General features: G+C 38.9%; 1 protein-coding gene across 1 annotated transcript in view; it reads right to left on the reverse strand.

The window, feature by feature from the left end:
• Positions 1-27,793, reverse strand: part of sorcs3 (sortilin related VPS10 domain containing receptor 3) — a 238,433-nt gene that overhangs the window by 36,121 nt on the left and 174,519 nt on the right. The window contains exons 10-18 of the mRNA XM_037115465.1: positions 26,594-26,740; positions 22,124-22,226; positions 14,766-14,842; positions 12,707-12,798; positions 11,365-11,472; positions 9,777-9,894; positions 9,555-9,688; positions 4,801-4,914; positions 1,776-1,947 (exon numbers count right to left, since the gene is read on the reverse strand). Of these exons, the coding sequence (XP_036971360.1) occupies positions 1,776-1,947; positions 4,801-4,914; positions 9,555-9,688; positions 9,777-9,894; positions 11,365-11,472; positions 12,707-12,798; positions 14,766-14,842; positions 22,124-22,226; positions 26,594-26,740 (1,065 nt within the window). The remainder of the gene's footprint in view (positions 1-1,775; positions 1,948-4,800; positions 4,915-9,554; positions 9,689-9,776; positions 9,895-11,364; positions 11,473-12,706; positions 12,799-14,765; positions 14,843-22,123; positions 22,227-26,593; positions 26,741-27,793) is intronic.

Here is a 27,793-nt window from a genome sequence, read left to right on the forward strand (position 1 = left end):
ATCTATTGCTGTGCAGTAACAGACACACTGACTTTTGTTTCATGTGTCCTTATACTTACAATAATAAATATGTTTTGCTTTTAGCAGAGTGAAAACACTCGCACATTTGGCAATCATTTTGATGTTTGTTTTTGCTTGGGCAGGACATTGGGGACATCTAATTGATTCTATTTATGATGCATTCAACCAGTGATTTAACAGGGTTTATGGACGCAGGAGACAAGGATAATCAAGTTTATTCAGTGGAATAATGACATCATATTCTTTGTTTCTGAGTTATGTGACCTAGAGCCAACATGAAACAGAGGATCTAGTAGTGAGCCCTGGGTGACCCCACATATGATCAGTGTTGGAAAGTTACCTCCAAATTGTATTGGATTATATCGGGAAATTTGGAGGTAATATGTTATATTACAATGATACTGTTTGTGCACAATAATTTGTAACTGATTACACTACTTGCAATATCTGAGGTTGATACTGTTTCATAGCAGGTAATCAAAGCTCAGAAGCTCAAGTGTATTGCAGCTCATTACAAATCCAGTGGGGGGCAATTGCATAGCTCAATGACAGTTCTCATACACAGCACAGATCTGGCTTCACACATTCAAATAGCCTTGGACACAGACATGAGACAGCAGACAAAGGATCAAAGTCTGATCATTTATGAATACTGAAAAACTTGTTCTATTCCTTGCTGTAAAGAATTCCCTCTGCTTCTCACTACATAGATTGCACATGACTATGACGTTACTCAAGTTATATATTTTTTTTTCTTTTTTTTTTTTTAGTGGTGCACCGGCCATAGTGCCATCATGTTAATAAATTCTTTTTTTAAAAATGTATGATTAAACTTTAATTTCAGGTGGTAATCCATTACTTGAAATAGTAATTGTAATAATATTACTGAAATATCACTGCTTAAAGTAATACAATACTGTCATTATTTTTGTAGCTTATTACCCCAAGATTGCATATGATGATGACTTTTTGAGACGTAAAAATTCTCAAGAGAGAATGAAAAATCCCTCTTATCCCTCTAGATAAGATGCAAGCCAAAAAAGTACTGATGTCTACCTGACTGAATATGAAAAAAAAACAATAATCAACTATAACCCATTTATCATACAAAGTGTCATACAATGTACTACATAAGAATGAATGGGGAGAACATGTGAACTCCACACAGACAGGCCCTTCCCCAGCAGGATGCAAAAAAATCAAAGGGATGAACCCACAGAGAATTATTACCGGAACAATAGACCTTCTTTCACCTCATTCAGTTATACAGGCCAAAAACTTAACTGATTTGGTTCACTCTCACCACTCTCATCAATTTCATTTCCGGATGCAGAAGGCAGCTACCTTCAGCACAAATACTGTCATTAAATCAACACTATGCTAACTTCTCTGTGTCAAACAGTAATCAGACAAAATAAGCAACCATATGGTGAGCACAGTGTATTTGGTGTATTTAACAGACAGATATTTCCCTCAGGAGATGGTGCAGATCAAAATGGAGCTAAAGTGAGAGTGAACATTGGACAAGACACGTCTCAAGATAAATGCTATTTTCTCTGATGGATGTAACAATAGAGGACTGTGGATAACTCAGTAGCCAAAATAACTTATTCACCATTGCTATGTGTCTGTAAATGGTTTCTTGTTCCCTCTGGTGGCCCAAACTCAGTTAATGAAGCTTTAATCAAAAGTTAACAGACTAAATTATTGCCTCAGCTAGACTACTGATGGAGCCATGTTAGTTGTGTTCTCACCTCATCCAGATGTACCAGGAAGGTCACGTTGCTGCCCAGATTGGCAGTGAGTTTGCCATCCTTGGTGGTCAGCAGGAGTCCTTTAGGAGGTCTTTTGGGGCACTGCTGCTTTCTGGCTGTGTACATTTCCTTAACTCCTTTAGTGCAATTGTTCAACACCACTTTACGGTACCTTTGGAAAAATGAAATTCAGAGTGGTTCTTTAACTTCGTCATGTTTTGTTCTTTTGTAGTTCAATCTGAAGAAGACCAACATCCCTTTGGTTTTTGAATGAAATCTTAGATGTTACACGAGCGTGCGGTTTACACTCAGCAGATGGCGTGGCAATACATCTGTTGTGCTTCCCAATTGCAAAAACAGACTAGATGACAACTGACAACACAAACTGTGTCAGAGGCTGAGACACCTTGCAAAGCTTAATCGCAACAGTGGTGAATAAAGCACTCCCACTGTGATTAAGCTTTTTAAGGTGTCTGTCCCCTGGGGAGCCTCAAAACTAACACAGAAACACATCCTGCTGACACAGAAAAGAAAAATCCTATTAGAATAAGAGAGTATCTACAGTAAAACAGCATGGCGTTCTGTAGTGACAGTTATTTTAACTTCAGGGATGTGGTTGTAGACCTGGACACTAATAGGTACGGCCTGATCAATTGGTAAGTAATTTGAAATGTTCAGTACTCATCACAAGGTATTCAATTGGGTGGTGCCTCGCTGAGTGACAATTATTGTGAAATAGCTTAAGAAACGGTTTAAATTATTTGTAAACTAAATAAATAAATGTCACTTAAGCAGTGTTTTCAATTCATGATGGCCATCTGACCCTTTTTACCAGATTAGCACCTTTGGTAGCAATTCAATTTTAAAAAAAAAACAAAAAACAAAAAAACAAAAAACAATCCAAGTACCAAGTTGAGCATGTGGATTGCGATTCATTATGGTTAAGAAAAGAATATAAGGGTAAGACAATCACAGGCAGAGTAGTTTAGTATCAGTGTTATCCACATAACGCAGTTTGCTGACTTCATGGATCTGGTCTTAGTAGTGCCATTGTTAGCATAGCACAGATAAACGTGACAGTGCCTTTAGAGCATTGTCAAGAGTGTTTGAGGAAATTATAACTAACTTTGAAATGATCCCACAGTCACCACTTGTGACCAAAGTAGCCACTATTTAACAACTGTTACATAGTTTTGCTACAGTTACAGGAACCTGACCTGGATTCAAAATGTACCTGTTCAGTATTAAAAGAAAACAATAAATCAAGTATTATTCATTATTGAGACATAATGTCCTCTTTCAGGGTGTTCAGTTACTGAGCCAACATACTGAAAGATTTATTATTATTATTATTATTATTATTATTATTATTATTATTATTATTATTATTATTATTATTATTATTATTATTATTATTATTTTCAATCTTTTCCTCACAATATTGTTAATTTTTTGACTTATAGGCTTATAGGAAGCATTTGAACTACTGATTTTAGAAACTGTTGAAATGATCCTTAACACCAATGCTCCACTGATATTTCCACTCATGTTGAGAGAAAACCTTTTCTTAGACTAGCTTTGATTCACCTATTTTCACTCTTCTGTTAGCTTTGTTGGACAAGTTATAACTTCATCAATGTCATTAGTACATTGGTTTTGGTTATCTCAAGTGAAATTAAGTAAACTTTGCTCAGCTTCATGCTGATTGGGTCTAATCAACCCCACTGAGGGCAAACATCTTTGTGGGTATGCGTGGTCTTATGCACTGTATACAATAATGCACTGTATTTATTGTATTCATTTTAGTATCAGTATTCCTGATTGTCTTAATCAATTAGTTGATTATATATTTTGTAGGCTGTATAAATCAAAGTAATGTAGTTGTTAAATGTATGTAGTGAAGTAAAATATATCTATGTAATACTTTTAGCTTCTTACATGCTCCAGTTGATGCTGTTACCTGGGACTATAGAGGGAACCACAGAGGCTATTCCGTTACGGTCCATGTATCATTTGTTAATTTCATAATCGATTGAGAATGAAAAATCCGAAAATGAAAAAAAAAAAAAAAATGTTACTTCATTATTTTTCAAAAATGTGATGCAAAAACTCTTGCTCAGATCAAAAATAGGGGAATTATCAAATCTGATTCTGATATTTAATTTCTTGTTGTTCCGCTTGTCGTTGACCAGGACCACCAAAAAATCTCTGTTTTCATTTTTCATTTCTAAGTGTGTGTTCAGTGGTTCGCTGGTGTTAATGGGTTGTGCTTTTGTATTTCACACGGTGCATTTTTAAAAACAACCAGCAAGCGGCTGAGCTGATGCAGCAGATTTTAAGACAGTTGTCCTGCCAGCACAGCAGACAGGCTACATGGCAGGGTGGGTTGCCCTGCCACTGCTGCACCATCAGGGCCGTCTGCTCCACCTTACAAGCCTCGAGACTCTGCAGTTACAGCGAAAACTGGCTCTCGATAATGAGTGACCCCGAGAGGAGCAGCATAAGACAGAGAGAAGGGACTCAGAGATCAGCGTGCTTATCCACAAAGCTATAGCTGTAAAATAGCTGTTCATGAGCCAGACCTACTGTGAGTATAAATAAAGTCATAATAAATAACTTTAATAAGCAACTTTCAGGGCATACAAATTAATCAAATCCAATATCAAAATCAAATTTGGCCAATGGCGTATATTTTGATCTGAATAAACTCAAAAGAATGAAAAACAAAGCATTATTTGTGATTTTTGTGTCACATTCATAAAAACACGATGAAATAAAGAATCAGTATTACTTTTTCTGATTTTGGATTCCCAATTAAATATCAGATATATGAATGATTTGCAGACCCATGTTAACACTGTTCAAGTCGACATGTTATGCAAAAAATCCATGATTGGTATCTGGTTTAAAGCCCTGCTTTAGCATCCAAAAGAAAGTCTCCAAAACACACACATAAAGTGCACATCAATGCATATAACATCACAGAGTAGAGATATGAATTCTCTGTCAATCACACAGTCCTCACCCAGTGCTGTTGAGGTAGTTTTGACCCTGGCTGCAGCTTCTGGAGACAGTGGAGGGATTGAACCAGAAGGCAGGCCGGCAGTTCCCGTCACCACGCCGCTCATATCCATAATCACTGTGGGACAACAAAGCACATCCACACGGCACCTGATCAATATCAGCATGTGAAAAGGAACATATTGTTATACAGCGTGTTACACATCCCTGACTTATCTATATCATTATTACTGGCGACCAGAGGCCTGTCTGGCACAGAGACACATCATTATTATGTATTGATTAAGACCACTGGTGACAAATGTGCCAAGACAGTGTGAAGCGGAGTGCGGAAACACTTTGAAGGGTTTTTGTTACCATACACAAGGATGACTAACTCTCACTTGCCTGCTAGCGTGTCCAATCACAACATGATTTACATTTAACAAAACAAGGTAAACAAGTGCCTATTCTAATAAAAGCCATGACATTGATTTATCAATTAATCACCAGCCAGAACCAATAAACAAAACTAACAAGCCAGTAACTGACTAGTCCAGTATTATTCTGTGATTACACACCGTGAACAATTCATTAACAAGCTGTCAAAGCAGATTGGTTGCAGAAGGTTAGAGCAATGTCTTGACAAAAGAGTTGAAAGCATATCTTGAGAGTAGGAGTCTACACAAAGGTGCGCGACGCAAAGATATGTGTGCACACAGAAAAGGATCAAGGTTCAACCTTGCACCTGTCTTTGCTTGCTACTGTTTTAGCATTCAGGAAACTTTGACTCATTAGAAGAAATCCACTTGAACAACACCAGCAGCTTTGTGTTAAAATCATTTTTTTGTACCCCTGCCAAACAATATACCACATGGGAAGTTTTGCTACGGTACACGTCAGCATTTTGGGAAACATGCTTATTCGCTTTCTTACCATGAGTTTGATGAGGAAATTGACACAACGCTTAGTCTTCTACTATTTTGTCTACAGGATGTCCAAATTTATCAGCCATCCAATAAATTACCATTGTTTTTGTGTTTCTTTTTGCTGCTGCGTGTAGCAAATCTTCCAAACACATGCATATTTTACCAGAATTTTACTTGTGGCTGTTGCTAATTTTGTGCCCGGTCTTAGTAATTTAAATATTGGCACTTGTATCGCTCGATAAATTAATCCATTATATCACAACTGTTCTGTTTAAGTCGTGTTGTGTACATTTTGTTAGCTGAGATATGTTAATTAATAAGCTTATGCAGAAAAAAAAGCTTTCTGACATTGGAGAAAATCAGGCTACATATTCCCTCATTTTCAAATCTTTATTAAGATTCCTAATCGTGATGCCTAAGCACATGAGACTGGTATGGATCATTTCTATTCAAAATAAAGTGTAAAATCTTTTTTATTCAAGTGAGAAACTGTAGAAAAACCATTTGTCATGGTGTGTTTTAACATCTCTTCACTGTCTTACTTGCTCATAAACACACTGTATGTGTTACAATGGCTATCAAATGCTCTTGCAATGCAATGGATGCCTTCAAGATCTATGACAAATTAAAATTGCCCAGCCTGAAATGAGTTTGTTTACCTCAACCTCAGCAATTATTTGTGAAGGGCCCTAAAAATGAACCAACGTTTCTTATTTTCTCTTTCACATCAAGAGGTATCAGAGAATTACTGACTGATCATCCGCATCAACTTTCAGCACTTGACTAGTGCTACATCATCATTGGTCCTCAATAAGTATGGAGGCTTGTTTGTTACATAATCACCATCAGTAAACTGGAGGCTGTCTATCACTCAAGGTAGGGAGGCTGTTTTCTGGGGGAAAGTTCACTGAAGTCTCGGTCTGGAGGGCTGACCGTCGCAGTGATTTTTTTTTCATCACAAACACTCGGTGAGTTAAAGTTTTTCGTTGGTGACAAATGCTGTTTTTCGTGCAGAAATGTTACAAAGAGTCGGTAGGACAGACAGGAGGACAGATGCTCCTCCACATATATCTGTGGTATTTTTTTCCTCATATAAGTTGCCAAAGACAGTTACAGTTACTACGTTACTGTTGTTTGGTCATGTAACATTGCTTTGTGGGACATTTGTCTTTATTGAGTTAAATGAAGGACCTGTGTAGTTATCAGACTGTCAGACCAACACGCCCTCGATCACACTGTTTCGGGAGTGAATGCAGGCAGTGTGAATGGGGCGGCTGTTTCCAGGCTCAGTCCACCTTTCACAGCACCACTTCAGCTGATCAGACTCCTCACACCGCAATTATGTTAGTGGATTTAATTTTATTTTTTTTTTCCACACTGATATTTGTTAAATCCTTGTGCTAGAATTTGGTAAGATTGACTGGCAGAAATCATACTCAGGCACAGAAAGAAAATAAAACTAATGTCACAGTAGTTCAATGGGAACCAATTAGCACTCACTCTCTGACCTTCTACAAACACTATTTACATAACTGCTGTATGTGGGAATTGCTGTCTTTCAGTTCCCTGTCATTACAAGATAAAAAATACAACTATTTAGGATTTGCATACAAATTGAAACTATTTACACCCCCCACATCATCTCAACAGAATTACAAGCATGGCAAGCTTGCAGGCAGGCACGCAGGAGACAGACATAGGCAGCAAATTAGTTACAACGATCCCAAATTTATCATATTTTTTGAAAAAAACAAAGAAAATTGAGTAAATTAATGAGACACATGCATAGTCTATACAATGGCATACAAAGGGGCTTATCATTATGAAGAGTGGAAGTGGTGTTTGTGTAGAACTGATCGCTTGTCCAGGCTGAACGCTTCAGTTGTTGCGCCGTTAATTAATTCAAGACTACACAACCCATCTAAGAATTAAATCACACACTTTACACATTTTTTCTTTGCATTGGAGGTTCTTTTTTTTCTTTCTTTAACAGATCCGACTATCTTTAGTTCATAGTTTGTCTGCGCTGCTGTACCAGTGCAACCCAGTTCATTTCTCCGCTAAAAACACACCTCTGCAGTATTTCTGCAAGAGCACATCCATCAAGATAATTTCCTTCACAATATGTCTGTATCCACTCAGCAGGTTTGGTAACAAATGTGGTTATTAGAAAACTATTAAGAAAAGGGAGCATAAGAACATTGTGGTCTAAAAGTAGAGTGTTAAAGCTGAAAGCATCGATGTTCTTTTGTAATATGTGTACTGTTTTTTCACCACAGGAATACAGCTTATGAAGTCATAAGGCTGACATGAGTGATTGAGGTGTTTGTAGCTACAATAAGCAAGTTAAATCAACCTAGAGAGGATATCTGAGGGGACTGAACAGACTGAACAAAATGCTTAATGGAAGCTTGGTAGATGCACCTAAAAATAAGAAATGGCCACTGAAGTCAGAGCTTGTTTTTTTGTCTTTTTTTGTGTATGGATGTTTAATATTCTTAAATTAGTCCTACATGAGAAAAAGGGAAAAAAAAAAGGGCTGTGGCATTCCCTTCAACTGAAGAGGTAGAAGACGTACAACAAGCAGAATGCACTGCTCCACACCCGGTTGGTTTTGGCCTGAGTCCGTTTTAAAGAGGGAAACATTAGGGCAGCCGGCAGCCGGTAACACAATATGGTATTACTACTAAAGAGTACAGTAAAATGTGTTTCTGAAAACATTTTAGGCAAGACATGGACAATGAACGGGATCGTTGTTCATATTTGATCAACACTGCCTTGTTTTACAAACACCTTCTCACTCCCAACTGGTTAATACAGCAGCTTGGTCAGTGGCCATGTGCTTCAAAGTATAACCACCATCCTGTCCCTTTAACGTCAGTAATAATGAGTATCTTTCAAATAAAGCTTGCTGACAGACATTCAAAATATAGTGACATATAATGACTTAGGGACTGTTCTGTAAAGCAGTTGCAGTTTGGTAAGGTTCGGGCAATAAATTAATTTACATCCACAAGTTCCGTCACTTACTTGATGTTATTTGTACTTTGCGTAGTCACGTTGAAACACAGGGGAGAGCAAAGTCAAGTCAGAGTCTGTCTCTGAATGCGACTACATTCTCCCCTGTGTTTCGGATGCACGCATACAAAAATGAGGCAGTACAATTTGTAGATGATACAAGAGTCCTCAAATCTGTCAAATCCCTCAACTGGTAAATTTCTTTCCGCCCAAACTGTGGAGTGCAGGCACTTTAACATTGTTCATTTACGAATTTACCACAATTGTGGTGGTTCTGGTTGAAATTGGCAAGTTCCTGTTTATCTAAATTATCTGTTGAGTCACGCTGATACTGCTCCTAACACCCACATTTGACTGCTGCCAAGTAGAAAATAACTGAAACACTACAATACTGAATTAGAGACCATGTTACCTGTGTGTATGGTGCTTTGGAACACATGACATGCAAAAAGTGGGTTTAGCAAAACAGGTCAACTTTGGTCCCATTTAATCAAGGTGACTAACCATCCTTGCATTTTTCAACATTTAACCTATTAGTATTGTAATATATGTACTGAGATATTCCCTCAATCAATACATAGAATGCACAACATTAAACATGGTTCACTGTACCAAGGTGAAAACAATACCAACCACGGCATCACAGTTAATAAAGATTCTAAAATGACTGATGCAACACTTCCATTGTAGAGCACTTCTACATGTGTGGCATCAGGTAGAGAACAAACTGTAATGAAGCTCTCCTTCAGCAGACAATGAGAGAGACATGATCCCTCTCAACAATTCGATTCTCAAGAGAGGAGCTGTTGTATAAAGGCACACATCATCTTACCATTCAAAATCATGAGCTCGGCAAATACAGGACTCCGCTGAGAGGATTCTGGAGTAGTCCTTTCCCAGCATGCAGTAATTTCCAGGCCTGCGCTTCATGTAAATTTGTTTTTGTCCCATCACGCATGGCTCACCCTGTTGGCAAAATAAGCACACTGTGAGTGATATTCATTTGTATGGCCTGAACTGTAAAAAAAATGCATGCACGTGTTATTTTTCTTACTTGGTTATGTAAGTGCCAGGTTTGATAGTCTTCCTCAGTGCATTTCCTGCTATAGATGGACTTGTAATCTATCTTGATGAGCTGCCACTCAGAACGGTGGCTGAAGTGTCCAAAAAAGCTGTAGAGACAAATGGTTAGTATTGTTAGCATGCACAAATTATTGTATGTTAAATGATAATTCAGGTTTATAAAACTTAAATAACAATATGCTACACAAAGTCATTGCTGAGATCTGTCAACATGGCAAAATTGCTAATATTAAGTCAGATATGGCAAAAAACAAGTAGTCAGGTCATCAAACAGGTTGTAAAGTGTTCTTGTATGCAAGAGTATTTACATATGGTCAGTACAATTTCTTAATTGGTCGACATATCAAAATGGGAATATTGTGCTTTTTCTCCTCTATGTTCCTAATCTATTTGTTGCCTCCTGATTCAAAAAGCAGCCTTACAGTTTGGGCCCCTTGTCATTTGGCATGTTTCACATGTGAATGAGTTGTTGGCAGACTCAGTAAAGAGACATTTTCCCTGTCGGCATCTCACATTGTTTCATTTGCTAATCATCTGAGACCCGAAGAGGTCCAACAGTCTAATATTTTGCAAAGAAAACAAAGATTAACAAGGATGACTCAGAATCTGTGTATCTTTCCTCTTGCATTAATCATCTCGTTCATCTCTTTAGACCTTCACTTTAGATAATCTGAGAAGGAAATACCTTTTCGGGAGTCATAAGCCATGATGTATAGAATGAAGTATAATTGCTAAAATTGAATCAGGATGTTACTCTGTAGTTCGGATGATAGTTTAAACTCTTCATGAATAATAGTCAAATGCTTTTTTCAACTAAGACTGGCTCATTTAGTCATGACTTTTCAATTAAGATCTGAAGCCACCTAATGAGACTCATTCTATTTAAGATAATCTCTGTCTAGACAACACAAGGTGAAAGTCTGGGAAAGTCCAGACTGTTGCAGGTGTAGACTGAGTAATGGCATTTTAGTCCATATGTTGTGATTCTGCCCAGTTAGTAATCAATCCATGAGAACATCAAACTAATACTTAAATCAGATACCCAGTTATCTCAATTTTTGTTCACTGTAGGTTATCACCACTGAAGGCCCTCCCTGTGCCTTGGGCAGACAGGCCCCAAACCAAAGAATGTTGTAATCCCTTTGTCTCTTTCTCTCAATTCATTGTCTCAGGTATTTTTTATTTTTTATTTTTTATTTTTTTCAGTTTTTCATTAATACAAAGTACTGATCATAAAGAAGAACAGAAGATTTCTTTTTTTTATTTTTTTTAGGACAAGCAGTCCCATTAATAAGTGATTTCTCAGTGATCAACTCAGGGGACATAATTTCCAAAAAGGTTTGACAGCCTACGAGACCCATTACCTCCTGGCCCTGGTTTGCCTTCCTTAAAGGTCGTCCTATAGCTTTTCTGCTGGTAAAAAAATAACCTCATGGACTCAACAGAATAGAGAAAATACCATTCACTTTTCGCTCAGTGCACAACGCCTCCTAAAAGGACAGAGATACAACACTTTTTTTAACGTGTCAGTTGTCCAATTTTGGAGTTTCTGGACTTACGTCATTATTTGGTTCTCGGCTCCAGCCTCCACCAAGACTCCGTCCACGAACAGAGGCACCGAGGAGAAGCTGTGCTCAGTCCACTGCCTCCCCTCGTCAAAGCTTACCCTGTGTATGTGTCAGAACGCATTTCCATCAGAAATCCAACAACAGCGATGGCACGGAAACAGACGCTTTCTATTAGAGCCCGGTCATAGGAGGGGATTTAGGTGCGGATCACGATGACGAGCTTGTCTCAACAGACAAGTCTCTGAGTGTCTGTGAAATTAGCTACTGTAGCTTTGGGTACATATCAAAAGACTGCACATTAAAGGGGTATTTAAGAGACAGTCTGTCTGTTTATCAAAGCGAAGACGCACAAAAGCGCTTTTAGAGCACATGTCGAAAAGGAAAAGAGCGATGTCATGGGTCCTGGGTAAAGTCTACATGGAGTGAGAAAAACAAGACCAGAATAGAACTGTTTCATGTTCAACTACAAAACTGGAGAGGGAGAAGCAGACAGCGAAAAATACAGGGAAAAAAAGGAAAAAATTGGACAGCTTTCATCATTGGGGCCTGGGCTCTATTGATTCTGACAGCTTATCAACATTGGTGCAGAAGTGAGAACAACTATGAGTACCTGAGTGTGACATGGCTTGAAACACTGCTGAGGCCTGTGTTTGGGAGACAGAGAGTCCCCCCATGTTGCCTCTAAAATCCCTACTGCCTTCATTTGGCCAAAAGCAAAAGAGAAAGTGTTGACATGCACCTATTATGGGATTCAGGCTTTAGAAGTGTTTTACTGAACAGCGGCTGGGAAAGTAACAGTGTTCCATGGCTGCTGTACAGTGGCTGTGAAAAATACACAGGCTTCTTTCTATCTGTCATTTCTTTTTTCTTTTTTTTTATCACTTCCTCTACCATCGCACTTAAATTGGTTGGGAGACAAAAACCCAGCAGGCTACACTTGACTGGCTCTGAAACTAATTTCAGAATTGTTGCAAAAGTGACTGGAGAACAGATCTGGTCTCACTTGGATTAGCCTGCACTGAGGCACGGCGTAGGAACCTGATTTGGCAAGAGGAAGGCAATGTGTTAATGAAAACACTAAAAGGGAAGGGGGGGGGGCTAAGACTGCTAGCTGTTAATGATAAGTGGCTTGAAAAGAAAATCTCAGATTACATTTTTTCGCCATGTGACGCAGGGGAAGTGCATCACTTAATAGATCAAATGCCATATGCAATATCTACACACTCATTTTTTGACCATAAGCATTGGATTAATCTAAAAAAAAGCAGTAAGAAATTGGATAAAGCAATCTAAGAGAGAAAGATAGCCCAAACAGTTGGCTTAGTGGACGTACCATAAGTGCCTAGTTGGCACTGACGGCTGTTTGACAGCAACAAGGGCCCCTCCTTTGTCCAGAAACCACATGTTGTGCTCCTCTTCAAAAATCTGAACAGACACATGCAGAAATGTGACAGGAAAAACGTACATATTTTAAGAGAAAACCTGAGATAAGCAGCTGTGTAGCAGTAATTTCCTAATGACCAACCACTGATCCCCACTGATTTTTCTTATTTTTACTTGTTGCTTCTTGAGCTGTTGTAACAAGTGACGTTCCCTGTTGTGGGGTAAATAAAGCCTATCTAATCTGATCTAATCTAATCAAATCAAACAGAATTAAATAAGAAATACTGTGCATATTTCACCAGGTACGATTTTAGCTTTCATGTAGTTGCTGTGGGTGAAATCACTGCAGTGGACACAACTGCAGGCACACATCATGCCCTCCATGCGCTTTGCTGCACAGGGCGCACTGGAGACAGTGCAATCTCCTCGCACACACTGCCTTCCCCAATCAGCTCATGTGGAACATCCTCCCCACCTGCAGATATGGATTGTCTGATTAACAAAGCCTGTAAATAAAGTCACTGACGGCTCTCACAGAATCGTTACACTCCATATCCTCACTGTGAGTCCTAATCATAAGGGCGAGTTCACCGTAACCGGACTTCAATAAATAAATAGCGTTCACCTATCAGACTTCCATTTTTCAAATGATAACCCAGGCTGAGGGATACCACTGATTGCCGTGCATAATTTGGGCAAGCTGTCAGTCTGATTGCTGTAAACATAGAAATACTGCAGTGGCACTTGTGATTGATGCTGATGGATGCAAGGACTTTCACTGTCCTCACACTGCTAAAGGACAACGTGAATTAATAAGTGTTTTCCAGCCTCCAACTCACACAAATACAACTTGTTTTCTGTGCCAGAAATACACACATTCTTCTTCTTCCTCTCGGTTGCAGTGATTCACTGTTCACTATAGACACCCATTGACGAGAAGGCTGATAATAGTATTCCAACCGTGGCACTAATGGCGGATTAGTGTCAAGTATGACATATTCCCCGCCAAAAGAAACATGTCATGTTACATAACCTGCTAACATGTACTGTAATGGATGCGTCTTGTGTTTAGAGTAGAGTGAGAAATTCAAACTCCCCTGGAGGAGCGTGGATGATTAGCATCTCGATCAGGACAAGAGTAGTCGTGCACTCCAGCATCTTGTGGTCACACTGAGTATTACAGAAAAGAAAAAAAAAAAGTTTTTCTTGTGAACCAATTTTTTTTTTCCATGTAGCTTGACACATGTAAGAGAAAAACAGACATGAAATTACACAAATGGAAAAAACAAATAGAAAAAAAAACAACCAAAAAAAAAAAAAGGACTATAGCCTGACTTTAACAGCTCTGTCCTGCTCTGTATTGGATGTGTAAAAATTAGATGTTTTGAATTTCAAACAGTAAAGCATTAATCCAAGCACTTCCTAGTGTTTCACTAGGTTTCTGTACAGTGGGCACCTCAACAGCACCATGAAACATTAAATCAGATACTAACATACATACTTACATACTTGGCTGGTCATGTCCTGTAGCTTAAACCTCTGAGCATTAATTTAGCATTAATGTCACGTGTGAAGCCATCAAGTGCATTTTTAATACCCTTTTCTCCTTGTTTTAGAATGAGTCAGTTGGGAAAACGTTTCAACCTAGCCATAATTAAAAATGTGCTGGATATCTAACACTGATTCGATTCGGTATCTGTCCTTGTAACATCGAGGACCTATGGACCGAATCACCATGATGTCACGCTAACAACAATAATCACTCCAGGGTAGACAACTGGGAGCTGATTTTCTGTTGCAGACTTTAAATGAAATTAGCAAACTTGAAACTGTGTGAAACATTTAAAGATAAACGGTAACCTGTCTATCTCACTTTCCTGCTGTGCTAACTTCATGCACTGTGTCACTTTGCAAATCAAAGGTGCTCACAAAGTGTCACGTGGGTTGTATAACAAGAAACTTTAACACAATGCACATTTGTAAAAGCAGTGGTTGTTGTGTCAGCTCACCTGTCTCCAGCTGTTGCCAGCATCTGAAGATATGAACATGCCGACGTTGTTGTAAGACAGCTCAGCTCCGATATTTCCTGCAGTGGAAATGGCAACAGAATATGTGACACAACAAAGCTGCTGCGAGATCGCACAAATAAAGGGGCCATATGTGTTTTTAATACACGCTGCCAATCACACCACGTCTGGTGTTTATTCTTGAGTCTCCTGATTGATGCGAACAATCCAGAGAAGACCCAAGGTTAATTCCTTTGGACGCCTGCATCGTTCAGGCAGCATAATGTGAGCTGTGGAGATGGGAGATGGAGGACGGGGTTGGTATGTGTGTGTGTGTGTGTGTGTGTGTGTGTGTGTGTGTGTCTGCAGTGTTACAACACAATGCCTCCAAAGCTTTTTTTTTTTTTTTCTGTGAGTGTGCAGAGAGTGAACCAGCTTCTTTTGTTGATCTGCTCCACTATCTTGGCCACGGCTCAGCAAATAGGCATGTGTTTGATCTGGATGGTGTTTGTCATGTTGGTGAGATGATCCCTGCACCAGCTGACGTCTTAAAAGGCACAGCGGGGAAAGCGAATCTCAGTGCCAAATCAAAGGCTCGGCCAGAAATACACACACACGCACACACAAGGACACACTGTGCAAGCATGGCAACAGAGATGTATGTTCAACATTCGGAAAACAGGCACATCAAAAGACAAACACACACTCGGGCATGGGTGTGCACACAACACAGCTTTTCTGCTGACACACGCCACATACACATACATAATTGGCTGGGAATAATGGCATCAAACCAGGTGGACATGTGATCTGCAACATGATTTCCTGCAGAAGATTCGGGGGTCCCGCAGTGCAGTGTGTGAAGTGAGGGCATGGAGGGGTCACGTCACTGCTGCATTCGCGAGCCTAGTAGCTGACGGAGTATCACAGGACATCCTCATCCAATATACTTTGCTTTCATAAGTCAAATTACAAATTTAGACCCTATTTGAAGTTGAGAGCACGTTGAGCATCATGTTCCACGTATTGTATTGCAGAGATATCCGTGGGAGGCAATAGTGAGTCACTGCAGCCTCAAGTCTGCCACAGGAGAAGACAGAGAAGTCAAGCTGGCCAGAGAAAATGGCCACTGTGTTGAAGTTACAGTCTCGGATAGTTTTCAGTAAATCAAACGATGCAGAAGCTCCAGGAAATTGACCTTTTTATCATCATCCCAAACGACAGCTTCCGTAAAGAAAACATATCCGCAGTAGAGAAAAAAGAAGCACAACAAGAGGAATGTCATGACCCTGCTCAGATGTGTTGCTGTTGGCCCTCTCCTCACCTCAGTGAGGTGTGTTTGTGTACCAGTGGTGTGTTTGAACTAAAGTGGAGACAGGTTGGGCCTCCTGATTGGTCATCCCTCTGGACTGGACGGGGGAGATGACGACAGCTTTCTTAAACATCAGCTGATGATTCTTCACCTCCCTTCTCCGTGAATATGTGAGTAATAAGGAGCAAGTCTTTTGTTAGAATTGTGAATTGTAAAGTAAATCTTTGATGAAGCAGTGGTTTGGTTCCTTTGTCTTTCTCTTTTGTTTTCTGGTTAGGAGATCAGTTAAGTTATTTGTCAGTTTACATTATTGTTTTCTCTCAGGAAGTTTAGGGCTGATTAACACATTCATGTGTGTTGTTTTGGGCACTGCTCTTCTCTGACGTCAATAAACTACCACATTCAAACCTTGATTCTTATTATGCTGCTGGCCTTTCTTAAGAGTGGGAAGAGCGGGGAGTCACAGCATGACATACACTGGTTTCCCTACACCAGGGATGTAAAAAAATAATGTTTTAAAAATACGTACTGGTAGGTAACATTTGAGTAACACTGGCTGTGTACTGAAATCTTTAGTAACTACTGTTAACACAAGCTGTAAGCTGGCCATCAGTGAAAAAAAACGTTCTAAATGACACGATGTGAATGTTTTCTTGTTAATGTGCCATTTCAAAAGCTGAGATAAGTAAGCTATAATGTAATCTAATACACAGATGCCACAACTGAGGATCATAAGATGGAAGTGCTATTTTGACTGGGTGTCAGAGGTTTACCAAGTTTGGTTGAGTTTTGGATATTATCGCTCTCCAGTCAGTTATTAGTTGCCTTTATTTGTAACATATTACTTTAAATTGTGAGATTTGAAGGTTGGAAACACTGCTATATACTTTTGCAAGCACAGTGAAGGTAACTAAAACCTTTCAAATCAATAAGCGTTAGATGGTCTCATCCAGTTTATCTGTCAGGAAGTAGCTTGAGCCAGTTAATGTCCATGCAGATAGCTGCTGTTCACGACTCAAACTAACTTTAGCCCTTAAATAGCTTTTAGTTATTTTTATGTTTTTAATGAAATGTATTCAGAAGGTGTGCTGTTGAGTTCATGCAACAGTCAAAAAACATACTTATTTTCTCTTGTTTTGATTCATGACTGCATTTGAAGTTGGTTGATGATATTAAGCAGACTCTAATCTAAATCTAATGTTAGGTAAAATTCTCCCAATTTCTCAAAAGCTTCACCAAGCAGCTGGAAGACAAAATCAATTTGAAAATAACATTCATTTTAGTTGTTATTCAGTCATAGTGACAAAAGTAGCTTCAATACTCAGTCACTGCTGTATGGTATTTTCATGTATTGTATTATTCACTTACTTACTTACTTACTTACTTACTTACTTACTTATTTACCTATATATTTATTTATTTATTTATTTATTTTTCCAGATAAATTCTGAATTTGTGTTTCATCACCGACCACTATATCCACTGTTGAAGAAGTTGTTGTTGGTGCCTGAGATTGTTCCTCCTTTCCACACTGGCTCGCTGTGTCTCATGATGTAATGTAGAGATGGGACTCAGAATACAAAGTCCTCGTTCTTCACAAAAACTCCACTCTAAGGTTCATCTCAAAGAAGTAGACTGAACCCTCCGTTTGTCTGACTTAAAGAAAATAGTGGGTATTTTCCTCCTGACAATAATTCTATTTTCACAAGTTAGGCTAGTTTTCACTGTCAAAAAGATGATTTGGAGCGAAAAGCTTCAAATAAATTTTGGACTTCAACTGCTGAAGCCTTGTATCAATATTGTCTGCATTTCAGAATGAGGTCTGTGGATTTTTTCCTCCATGTCAGTCAGTCTGGTCATGTAACAAATTCATCACTATGCACAGTGTATGGATAGAAGGAATGATGACACACACCAACAACTCTTTCAGCCTGTGAGTGTAGTACATGTATGTGCACTGACTTTATCTGACTTAGTTGTTGAATGCCGACATTTAATCTCATCTTGCTTTATTTTGTGAATTTAGATTCTATAGGTCACAGATCATGAAGCTCTCATCCAGGTATCTACTGAGCAAGTGGGGATACATGACACAGATACCAGCACCTCCTCTTATACCCTGGTCTCCCTTCTGCACACAGCCAGATTGTTATCACCTGCTCTAGTTGGTACATGGTCTATTCTGCAATTCCAGTGTTTTATAGTGTCTCTAGTTGTCCTGTTAGTTTTCCCTACAGCCTTACTTTGGCTGTCTCTCATCTTCCCTAGTGATTAAATAACTGGCCAAACATCACCTAGCTGCCAGCACCTCTGCCACTGTGCACTCCCAGGACTCCCTGAGTATACAACCCTCACGACCATGGAGCCGCCTGCCTGAGTGTGAGCTCGCCACCTCTACCTGCCTGTTGTTCAGTGTGTTCAACAGATTCACCTTTAATCTACTCCCTGTTTGGGGTCCGCTTTTGTGTCTGCTACGACACAATCAGTTTTTGCCAACACTAATCATTTGTGTTGATTCACACATTTATTTATTTATTTTTTTTTAGTTTCTGCCAAAAAAAATGATCTGTGTGCAGTTAATGTCCACTATTGAATTTAGTAAGTCCAATGCATTATCTTGTTGTTGACTTTTTTGCCCCCTACAGGGTTCAAAAGTCTTTTAAAACGCAGCAGCCCTGGTAAAGCGAATCCACACAACAATGAAAAAAGCGATTGTAGGAGAAAGGAAAGATGATGGAAGAAACTTGTTTTACATGTATTTTAGGAGATCTGAAAAGACGCAATGAAAAATGATCATTATGCAGTTAAAGAAGAACATCCTTTGATTCTAATATTATTTCATCAAACAATTCTAAGCCTAGAATTGTATTTAAAGTTTTAAGACTCTATCACTCCCACTCCCCTGGTGATTTAATTAATAGCTCACAAGAAACATGTGAGATATTTCTATTTCTTTTTTTTTTTTTTTTATTTATTTATTTATTTATTTTTTTATTTCCCCTCATATAAGGTAAATGACATCAGATTGGAGGCACATCCTTACTTATTGTAGCCCACTCAAACCTGAATTGTCGAGCAGCCCACCAAATTTCTTGAAGAGTCTTTTGACACAGCTGGGCCCAGTATTTTATTGATTATCAGCAGCTCGCTATCTAAAGGTCATTTTCCATCTATTTTTAAACATGCTGTGGTCCAAACTCTTTTAAAGAAACACAACCTTGAGCTCATCGTCCTTAATCACTTTAGGCCAATCTCTCAAGTCTTTCAGCTTTTATGTGTCATAATGACATCTTTGAGGAGTTCAAGTCAGGTTTCAGTGCATCACATGGCACAGAAACTGCCCTCGTCAACAAATTGAATGTCCCCTTTATCTGCAGCTGACAGAGGAGAGACACCGTTTTAATTATTCTAGATATAAGTGCTGCTTCTGATACAGTAGACAGTGCCACTGTAATGACCTGTCTTGAAACCTGGATGAGCGTCAAAGGCACTGCACTTAGGTGGTTTTATTCTTAACTTTGCCTCATATTATCCGTGGTGCACAGCAAGTTTGGAGTTTTGGTCAGTTTTTATTTTATATAATCATTGAAAATACCCTTGGTCCCTTAACCATCAACAAAAAGCCGACTGCCAGAAATCATAATTATAAATGGATATGAGCATTTTCATTTGAACCAGGCAGTGCTGCTTTTTGCAATTAAGAACCGTCTCCGAAATCAAAGCAACACTGTCACATTCATATAAACTTACTCACGCTCTCCACTTTTCTTGACTGGACCACTGAAACTCCCCTCCTGTCTGGCATCAACCACAGTCTCTCTCCCACCTCCAACTTGTGCAGAATCCATCACATTATTCTTACCCTTGCTTCTCTTCACTCGCTCCCTGTCTGTTTTACAATTGATTTTAAGATTTGACTGATAACTTTTAAAGCTTGGGTCTTGGGTCTAGCCCCAAGTTACACAATAGTGAATATAGAGCCCATTTGACCCCTATTTGCAGCATTAGATCCTTGCATGAGACCCTTCTGGTCATTCCAAAGTCAAGACTCAAATCTAAGGGTGACCGTGCTTTTGCCGTCAGGGCCCCTCGACTTTTGAAGAACCTGCCTGAGGAGAAAAGGCTTGCAGAATCAGTAACTTCTAAGAACAACCTTTTATAGACTTGCTTTTAAGTGAAATCATCCCTTTTTTAACTGAATTTTCATCTTTCCATTTTTCATTTTATTTCACTGCTCTATGGCTATCTGTTTTTAAATCCTCCCCTGTGATGTCTTTTTCCTTTTTTCATTCTGCCCTTTGCTGCTATTATTTGTTATCTTTAATCTATTTATCGTCCTTTATTCCTCTTGATGCTCGTAATCTTTTTATCTGTTCTTAATTCCTTTTTACTTGATGTCATCTTCCTTGTTTTCATTCTTTTATTTCTATTATTGCATGTTCTCTCTCTGTCTCTCCATGTTCTGTGATATTGCTTTTACTTGTAGCATTTTATATGAACTTTCTGTGTTTTTATATTTTCTGTTTTGCCTTCTTGTTTCATTTCACCTCTTACTAGAGCTCTTTGGGTTTGGCTCCACTGTTCAGTGTTTCTTCTGTGATATTGCCTTCCTGAGTCTCCTGCTATTGCACTTCGTTTTAACAGTAGACATAGGCCTCAATATTCATCACCATGAACCTTCTGCAAAGCATGGCACAGGACACTTTTGGAGCAGGTGATAACAGACAACCTAACTACAACAAGGTAGGCTGATGGTGTATTCAAAGCTGCTGCTGTGCACTGAAACTTTTGTCATAATTATTGTCCAGCTGTGAATATATTTGCCACCAGAAATCTGAGTCTGTGAGCAAAGCCTGGACATGCCATCTTTAATGTATAAAGGTTACTAGTTGTCTTAGGTCCTAAAATCAGTTTCTACTTCTGTTCCTGTGCTGTAGCTCGTAGTTACTTGTTTTGAGTGTGTAGGTTGGTGGAAAGCAGCACACACTACTGTACGTGCCTAAGTTGTGGCATACATCACAGAACATGACGAGTTGCGTATGCAGAGCTGTTCAACCTTGCTGATTAGAAGAAACATGCCATAAAAATAAGAAGTTTTAGCAGTTCATCACTTTAATATTTGATCATTCAACTGCATTTTGCACATCGCCAGGCATGATATGACAAGTAGGTCTAAAGTGGCTTAAGATCTCACTTACTTGTAGTCAACCAAAAACCAAGCAAGTCTGAAATGAATTAGAAGCTGCTGGAAGACCGGCGCCAGTGTCCACAGTCAAGTGTGTTTTGCATCAACATGGGCTGAGAGGCTGCTGTGCAAGAAAGAAGCCCTTGATCCAGACATGGCAACTTAAAGCTCGACTGAAGTTTGCTGCCGACATGTACAAAGACAAAAACTTCTGGAGGAAAACTGGATGTCCGAATGAAACAAAAACTGAGTTGTTTTGCCACAATGAGTGGCTAACCCTAACCCTAAACCTAACCCACTGATTCTATCAACAGGGGTGGTCAAAATTCAGCCAGAAGCCTGCCAAAAGGCATGCGGATGCCTTTCAAAAGCACATCATTGAAGTGAAAATGGCCAAGAGACATTTAACTATATATTAGAATTGCTGTATGAATATTTATGACCCAGCAGATTTGGTTATATTTTCAGAAGACCTATAATAAATTCATTACTGATCCAAACTTCATGAATGTTTTTTTTTTTTTTTTTTTTTGTGTGTGTGTGTGTGTGTGTGTTTTTTTTGTTTTTTTTGTGAAAATGTAGTTTGTGTTCCACTCATTCTATCATGAGAGCTGTAGAAATCATTGGAGGTGAAGACTGCCATGATATACATGTTTTTTTGTTTTTTTGTTTTTTGTTTTTTTTCACAACTGTATGTAAACCTTTGACCATGACTGTACATATCAATGAATAACACAGAGGAGATGAACTGAACATTGAGGGAGTGAAATACTACCCCCTATATGTTTGGAGCAGGTGGCTGAGAGTTACAGAATGATTCTTTAATGGACAGTTATTTTTCTTTAGTTGGGTCATTTGTCTTACCTGTGGCAACTATTATTCCTGGTGCAGAACTCTTGGTGGAGATCGTTCCTGACAAGTATGGGTTCTCTGACGTTTGCAGTTGAAGATGGAGTGAACAGAATGGCTGTGGAGGAAGATGATAAATCATTATTTTTAGTTAAAGACAGAAAATTGGTTGATCATTCATTCAGCCATGAAACCTCATTTCTTTAGCCTCAGACTGACCTATCACGTTGCTATATTTCTAATTAATACAAAGTGTATTTGATAGTGACGATGCAGTTTAACTTGATAACAATAGAGATAATGTAACTGTAATTTTTTTCAAATTTTGTCCCTATTTGGGCTTTTTTAAGACATCCAGCATTCAGTCTTCAGTATCATAAAATCAGAGTACAACACACATACCACACTACATCAACACACATATATCCTACACCAAAGTACAATAAGCTAAAACTGGGAACAGCTTTGGTTTGCTTTCAGCCCTTGTTGTAAAATATTTTACATAATTTAATATTTTATTTAAACATTTGTTTGATTTTAGTTGGCTGACAGCCTTTTACGGCAGAGCTGTCCATTTTGTAGATCTACAGCGTGGTATTTTACAGTTACCATTCACCATGCTCCATGTCACTCTGTTACTGTCTTGTCTTTGGCTATATCCTGAAAGAGGCTCTTGTGCTAGACTATTGATACGCTTGATGATCAAGTTTGAGAAAACAGAAATGTGTACATCTCTCAAAGCTAAGTAGACTGTATTGTTTTAGTATCTGATAGTGATGCCAGGTACAGACTTTTTTTAAATCATTATTTTCAGAGCCTAATTATAACAGTGTAATATGTCTGATTGTGAAGGATGGTGCTCGAGCCCATATTGTGATGTCACAGTTTTGCAATTGGTGTTGGTGTTGCTCCAGTACCAGCGTTGTTCCAGTACTGAAGCAAGCCGTTGTGACTGAGTTGGTTGCATACTGAACGCTCACTCAGTAGACTGTGGTTTGTATCCCATTTGGAAAACACCATTTAACTGTTTAACTCAACCCTGTAAGCCCCAAGCCAATTTTCTAGGGTTAGGGTTAGGGTGAGTCATGAAGTTTGATGTTTAGTTGTTAATTTGAGTAGTGTTTGGGCTGTGTTTGGGTCATATAAACATGTTTTTTAACACACTGTAACCCAGCTTCTGCTCTTTAATTTGTTGTAACTTATGACTCTATTCTTTCATAATTAGTGCAGCAGTGGCTCTGTGATTGTTCTGCATGTCTTAAGGCTTAGGGTTAAAAATTAAAGGGTTAATATTTTTATACTAAGTTAACACTATTTTCCATTTTTTGTTTGTTTTTTTTAATCTTCTGTCACTCTTTGGTTAGATTTAGGCAAGAAAAATACTTGGTTGGGTTTGGGCAACAACTATTACTACAAAACATTAAACACTCATTTGAATGGATAACTTCTCCCATTTGAGAATTTTTCTGGTCCTTTTCACACTCGCAAAGCTATGACATTGCAAATCTTGTTTGGTCAGTTTCCCAGATGGCCCTGGAGCAATATCACTAATGTTAATTATGCATGTTCATTACATTAATTATGTTCCAGGAGCAATACCAACACAGTCAGTACTTAATTTGTAAATCTAAAGGTCCCACAGCACAAACAGGATGCTGTTCCATCGCATTACCGAAAAGTCAGGGAACGCACGTTGGACAAATCCAGGGGCCAGTTAACAAAATTAAAACTTTTCAAAGTGAGCATTACTTATTGATATTTACTTATCAGGGCATTCACAATAATCACTTAAAATCAGCAGGGAGCAGTGCATAGTAACAGCTGACATTACTGTTAAATAAGCTCCCCCTCTTTTTCTCTGTCTCTCCATGGCGATCCTTCCTTCACCTCTCTGTAGAATTCTCTCCCCTCTGTTTGTGGACTGTGACATTGGTGGAGGGGGGTTGAAATTGGAGATTATCAATATAGAAAATGATCATGTCAGAACAAAATTGCAGAACGAAAATGAAACCCGTGAAAAATCAAGCAAGATTCATTAGTCTACCAAAGAGAGCCGACTGTGCCTTGATAAGTTTTGCTAATTGCATTTAATCTGTCATTAATACAAAGAGCGAAGGAATTTGCATTAAAGTATGAAGCCAAGTCTCCAGGGCATGCACACAACAGAAGACAATTACATTTGTTCACAGAGCAGAAAAAAGAAAAAAAAGAAAAAGAAAAAAAAAAAAAAAAACATGTCTGCTTTCATCTCCGCAGCAGACAGCGTGTCACTGGTGTAAGGACATCATGGGCAGTGGGAGTGAACAGGGTAATCAAAAGGAATCTCCGGCAGTAATTAAAATGTCACATGAATGCACAATCACAGGGAACCTGTAAGCTACACCACACGGCTCAGAAATCACCTCTTAAACAGCTTGAAGTCCCCCTAATGTCTTCAACTTGAGTCCTCATAACAGTCATCCTGTTAGTTTTAGTTGCAGGGAGGCTGTCTAATGAGGAACGAGACACGTCAGACACATAAAGTCTATCCGGTGCTGCCATTATCTTCCTTATCTTCCTATTAACCTTATATTTTAAGCACAATATGCAGTTTCCAGTGTTTAATATTGAAGAAACAGCAATATTAAACACTAATATGAGGTGAAGCCACAGTCTTGCTGTAATTGGCAAAGTAAACTATTATATAATTTACTTATCTATCTACTTATCTATTATTATATATTTTATTAGCTTGTTTATCAGCTTTTTCCTGCAGTCCAACTTAGCAAAGGTGGGTAATTGCGCTGCTGATTCACTTTCTTATAAGGCATCCTCAGGCAATCATAAATTGCATTTTTGCAAGTTGTAACTACTGTAATGAATGGTTAATAAATTATTCGGTAAGTCTTTTAAGATCAGACGTAATACATTTTTCATTTGCTGTGACAAATGAAGTGGACAATGTTTATAAGTGGATTTTGTCCATATGCCCTGTGGTTTCCAGAAGGCCAGTGGAAGAAGGCCTGTGATGGATCTAAAGAGTTAGCACTGTGCTTGTGGCTGAAAGCTTGCATGTTTAGAATTCCAAACAGGTGGAATAGGTCTGGGTGGGGAAAAGAGCAGCATTTGTCCTGTTCTCATTTCTATCACTGAGGCGCCATTGATCAAGACCCTCAATCAGAATTAGAATCAGAATTAGAATTCCTTCATTAGTCCCGCAAACGGGGAAATGTGTGCGTCAAAGCAAAGGACAGTAATATTACATTAAAGAATGATAATAGTAAAAAAATAAACACTATCATACAAATGTAAGAAATAGAAATATGTGTATACGTTTGAATAGTGTAATTATAAAACAGTGTAGCAGTGTATTGTTATTAAAAAATAGCAGATTAGACTGGATTTACTGGGCAGCCTCCAGGAGTAAGAGTCAACAAGAGACTTCAACAACCACTTGACTAGTTATGTGGCCGACTGCTAAAACACTATTTGCCGCTGACTGGTACCACTAACATCCCAGACAAACAACTTTTCATTGCCATGAAGTGAATGTAAAGCTTCCCAAAACCAACTTGTTGATTCTTAACTTTGTTATCATCATCTATAATTGTTAGTTCAGAATATTAGTACTCAGAGTACTTTCCTCACCTGAGGCATTTATGTATTGTAACCTGTTAGATTGTCACGTTAAACTGCAGTTCATTGTTTAACATCTCGTGTTTCTGTACAAACAGAAACTCTCATTCCTGCTGTGTGTGTTTGGCTGTTAGCTCAATTAGCTCCATTAACTGTAAGCTATTAGCTCATACTGAATCGTATTAGATTCATTAGCCAAATACACCACAGGACTTGGCTGCTAACAGCGTAATTCTAGCTGTCCTCCTGCTCATTTGTTGTTCACAATGTAGCATTATCAGAAAAAAAATAAGATAAATTTAAAAAAAATATGCTTCCCCCATCGATTGTCAGCTTATTGCAGCAGATTTTAACTCAGGCGTATGTCGTCCTGAGTAGGCAGCCAATGACCGTTACTAGCACTGTGGAAAGAGAGATAGGCCTAACCATAGTAACAGCATACGTATAAGACAAAGTCCATTGTTGTCAGCTTAGGCATGTTTTATTTATGAACACTTTTCAATATGAAGGGAGTTAAAACTTGACTTGCCACTTGGTTTATTTTATTAGTTTTTAAGTTGATCTGAACATTTTGTCAGGGACAAAGCTTTAAAAACAACAAACAAACAATGGGGGAAAAAATGGAATCCAATATGTTCTTTTTATTAATAGCTTGAAAGTGGTCTATAAGGCATTCATCAAGCACACATAAGGCCATTGGCAACGACATATAAAACTGCCATTTTACAAAGCCAGACATTTTATTTTGAATTAAATGGTCTCACATTGGCTTACACTGCCACAGTCCCTTCACTTGGCATACTTACTTACATCACTTTCTAAACAGAGGCAAAAGCGGCTTTAGAGCAACATTAATATACAGTATCTCACCAGTATGCAGTGGATGTCGTTTCCATCCAGGTCAGCAGAAGGAGCCTGCAGGAGCCTCCAGTCCCGGCCTTTATTGTAGGTGATGTAAGTCTTGACCTGGTTGTCTTGCCTCATGTTAGCAATCAACATGCCTTTAATTCCTGCCACCTGATGGACACAGACACATGAACGTTGTTAAAATGTTGGATCTCAACTTCACCCTATTGCAAACCAGCAGATATTTGATATTCATCCCTCCCAGTTAACAGTTTAGTTCTCTGTTGCAGATGAAGAACATACTCAGTACTTTCATCAGAAAAAGGGCATTTCGTGTAATGAGACGGCACTCTTCACAGCACAGTTAAATGTAAATGGTGTGCTTATCCTTTCTAGCTGTGCCTGACACTCTGGCAGACACCATCAGCAGAGTCGGCTACATTTTCTTATACAGTGCTAAGTGCTATCTATAATTATATCCTTGCACGTCTCAGCAATCCAGACAGCACAACATGATGACCGGTGAAAAGTGACACCTTGTCTGTTTTCGCACAATCGACCTGAATCTGCCCCACACACACAGACACACGTAAACATTAAAAAAAAAAAAAAAAAAAACACTCATACAGACACAAACGTCTCTTCCCAAATCCTCTCTGCTAGCTGTCTCTCAGGGATTAGACATATCCCTCAACTAAACCAAAACATGATGTGCAATGGATGGGACAGAGGCCCTCCAAAGGGTTGCCACAGTACGGGACTCTAGTTGAATGTGTTTCCCTCCCCGAGGGGCCTTGTCTGTGTAAGTGGCACTAATAGGCAGTGCATCTGACATTGTCATAGAAACATAGCGCTCGGGATGGATGCAGCTAATGAGGGTCCTCCGTCCCTGTCCAACCCAGCCTGTCAATCACTGCAGTAATTTTTTATTGCCTCCGCCTCCTCTATCACCTGCACACACACACGAAAAAAAACACACATCTGCATGCAAACAAGAACCATGCATCCCCAGCAGCCCACATTCCTCTCTATCTTTCACCCACACCACCCACACTCTCTTGACGACAAAATGAAAGATGCAGACATACATCCGTTTTCTGTTGCAGCATTAAAGGAATCCTACGGCATTCTGGGAAATCCGCTTATTTGCCATATTTTAAAGCACGTTTGCCATTTTCTGAATGGCAAACGAGTAGAAATGAAAAATAAAAAGGACGGGCATGG

This window comes from Acanthopagrus latus, chromosome 1 (genome assembly GCF_904848185.1).
Source record: "Acanthopagrus latus isolate v.2019 chromosome 1, fAcaLat1.1, whole genome shotgun sequence".
Classification (NCBI taxonomy): Eukaryota; Metazoa; Chordata; class Actinopteri; order Spariformes; family Sparidae; genus Acanthopagrus; species Acanthopagrus latus.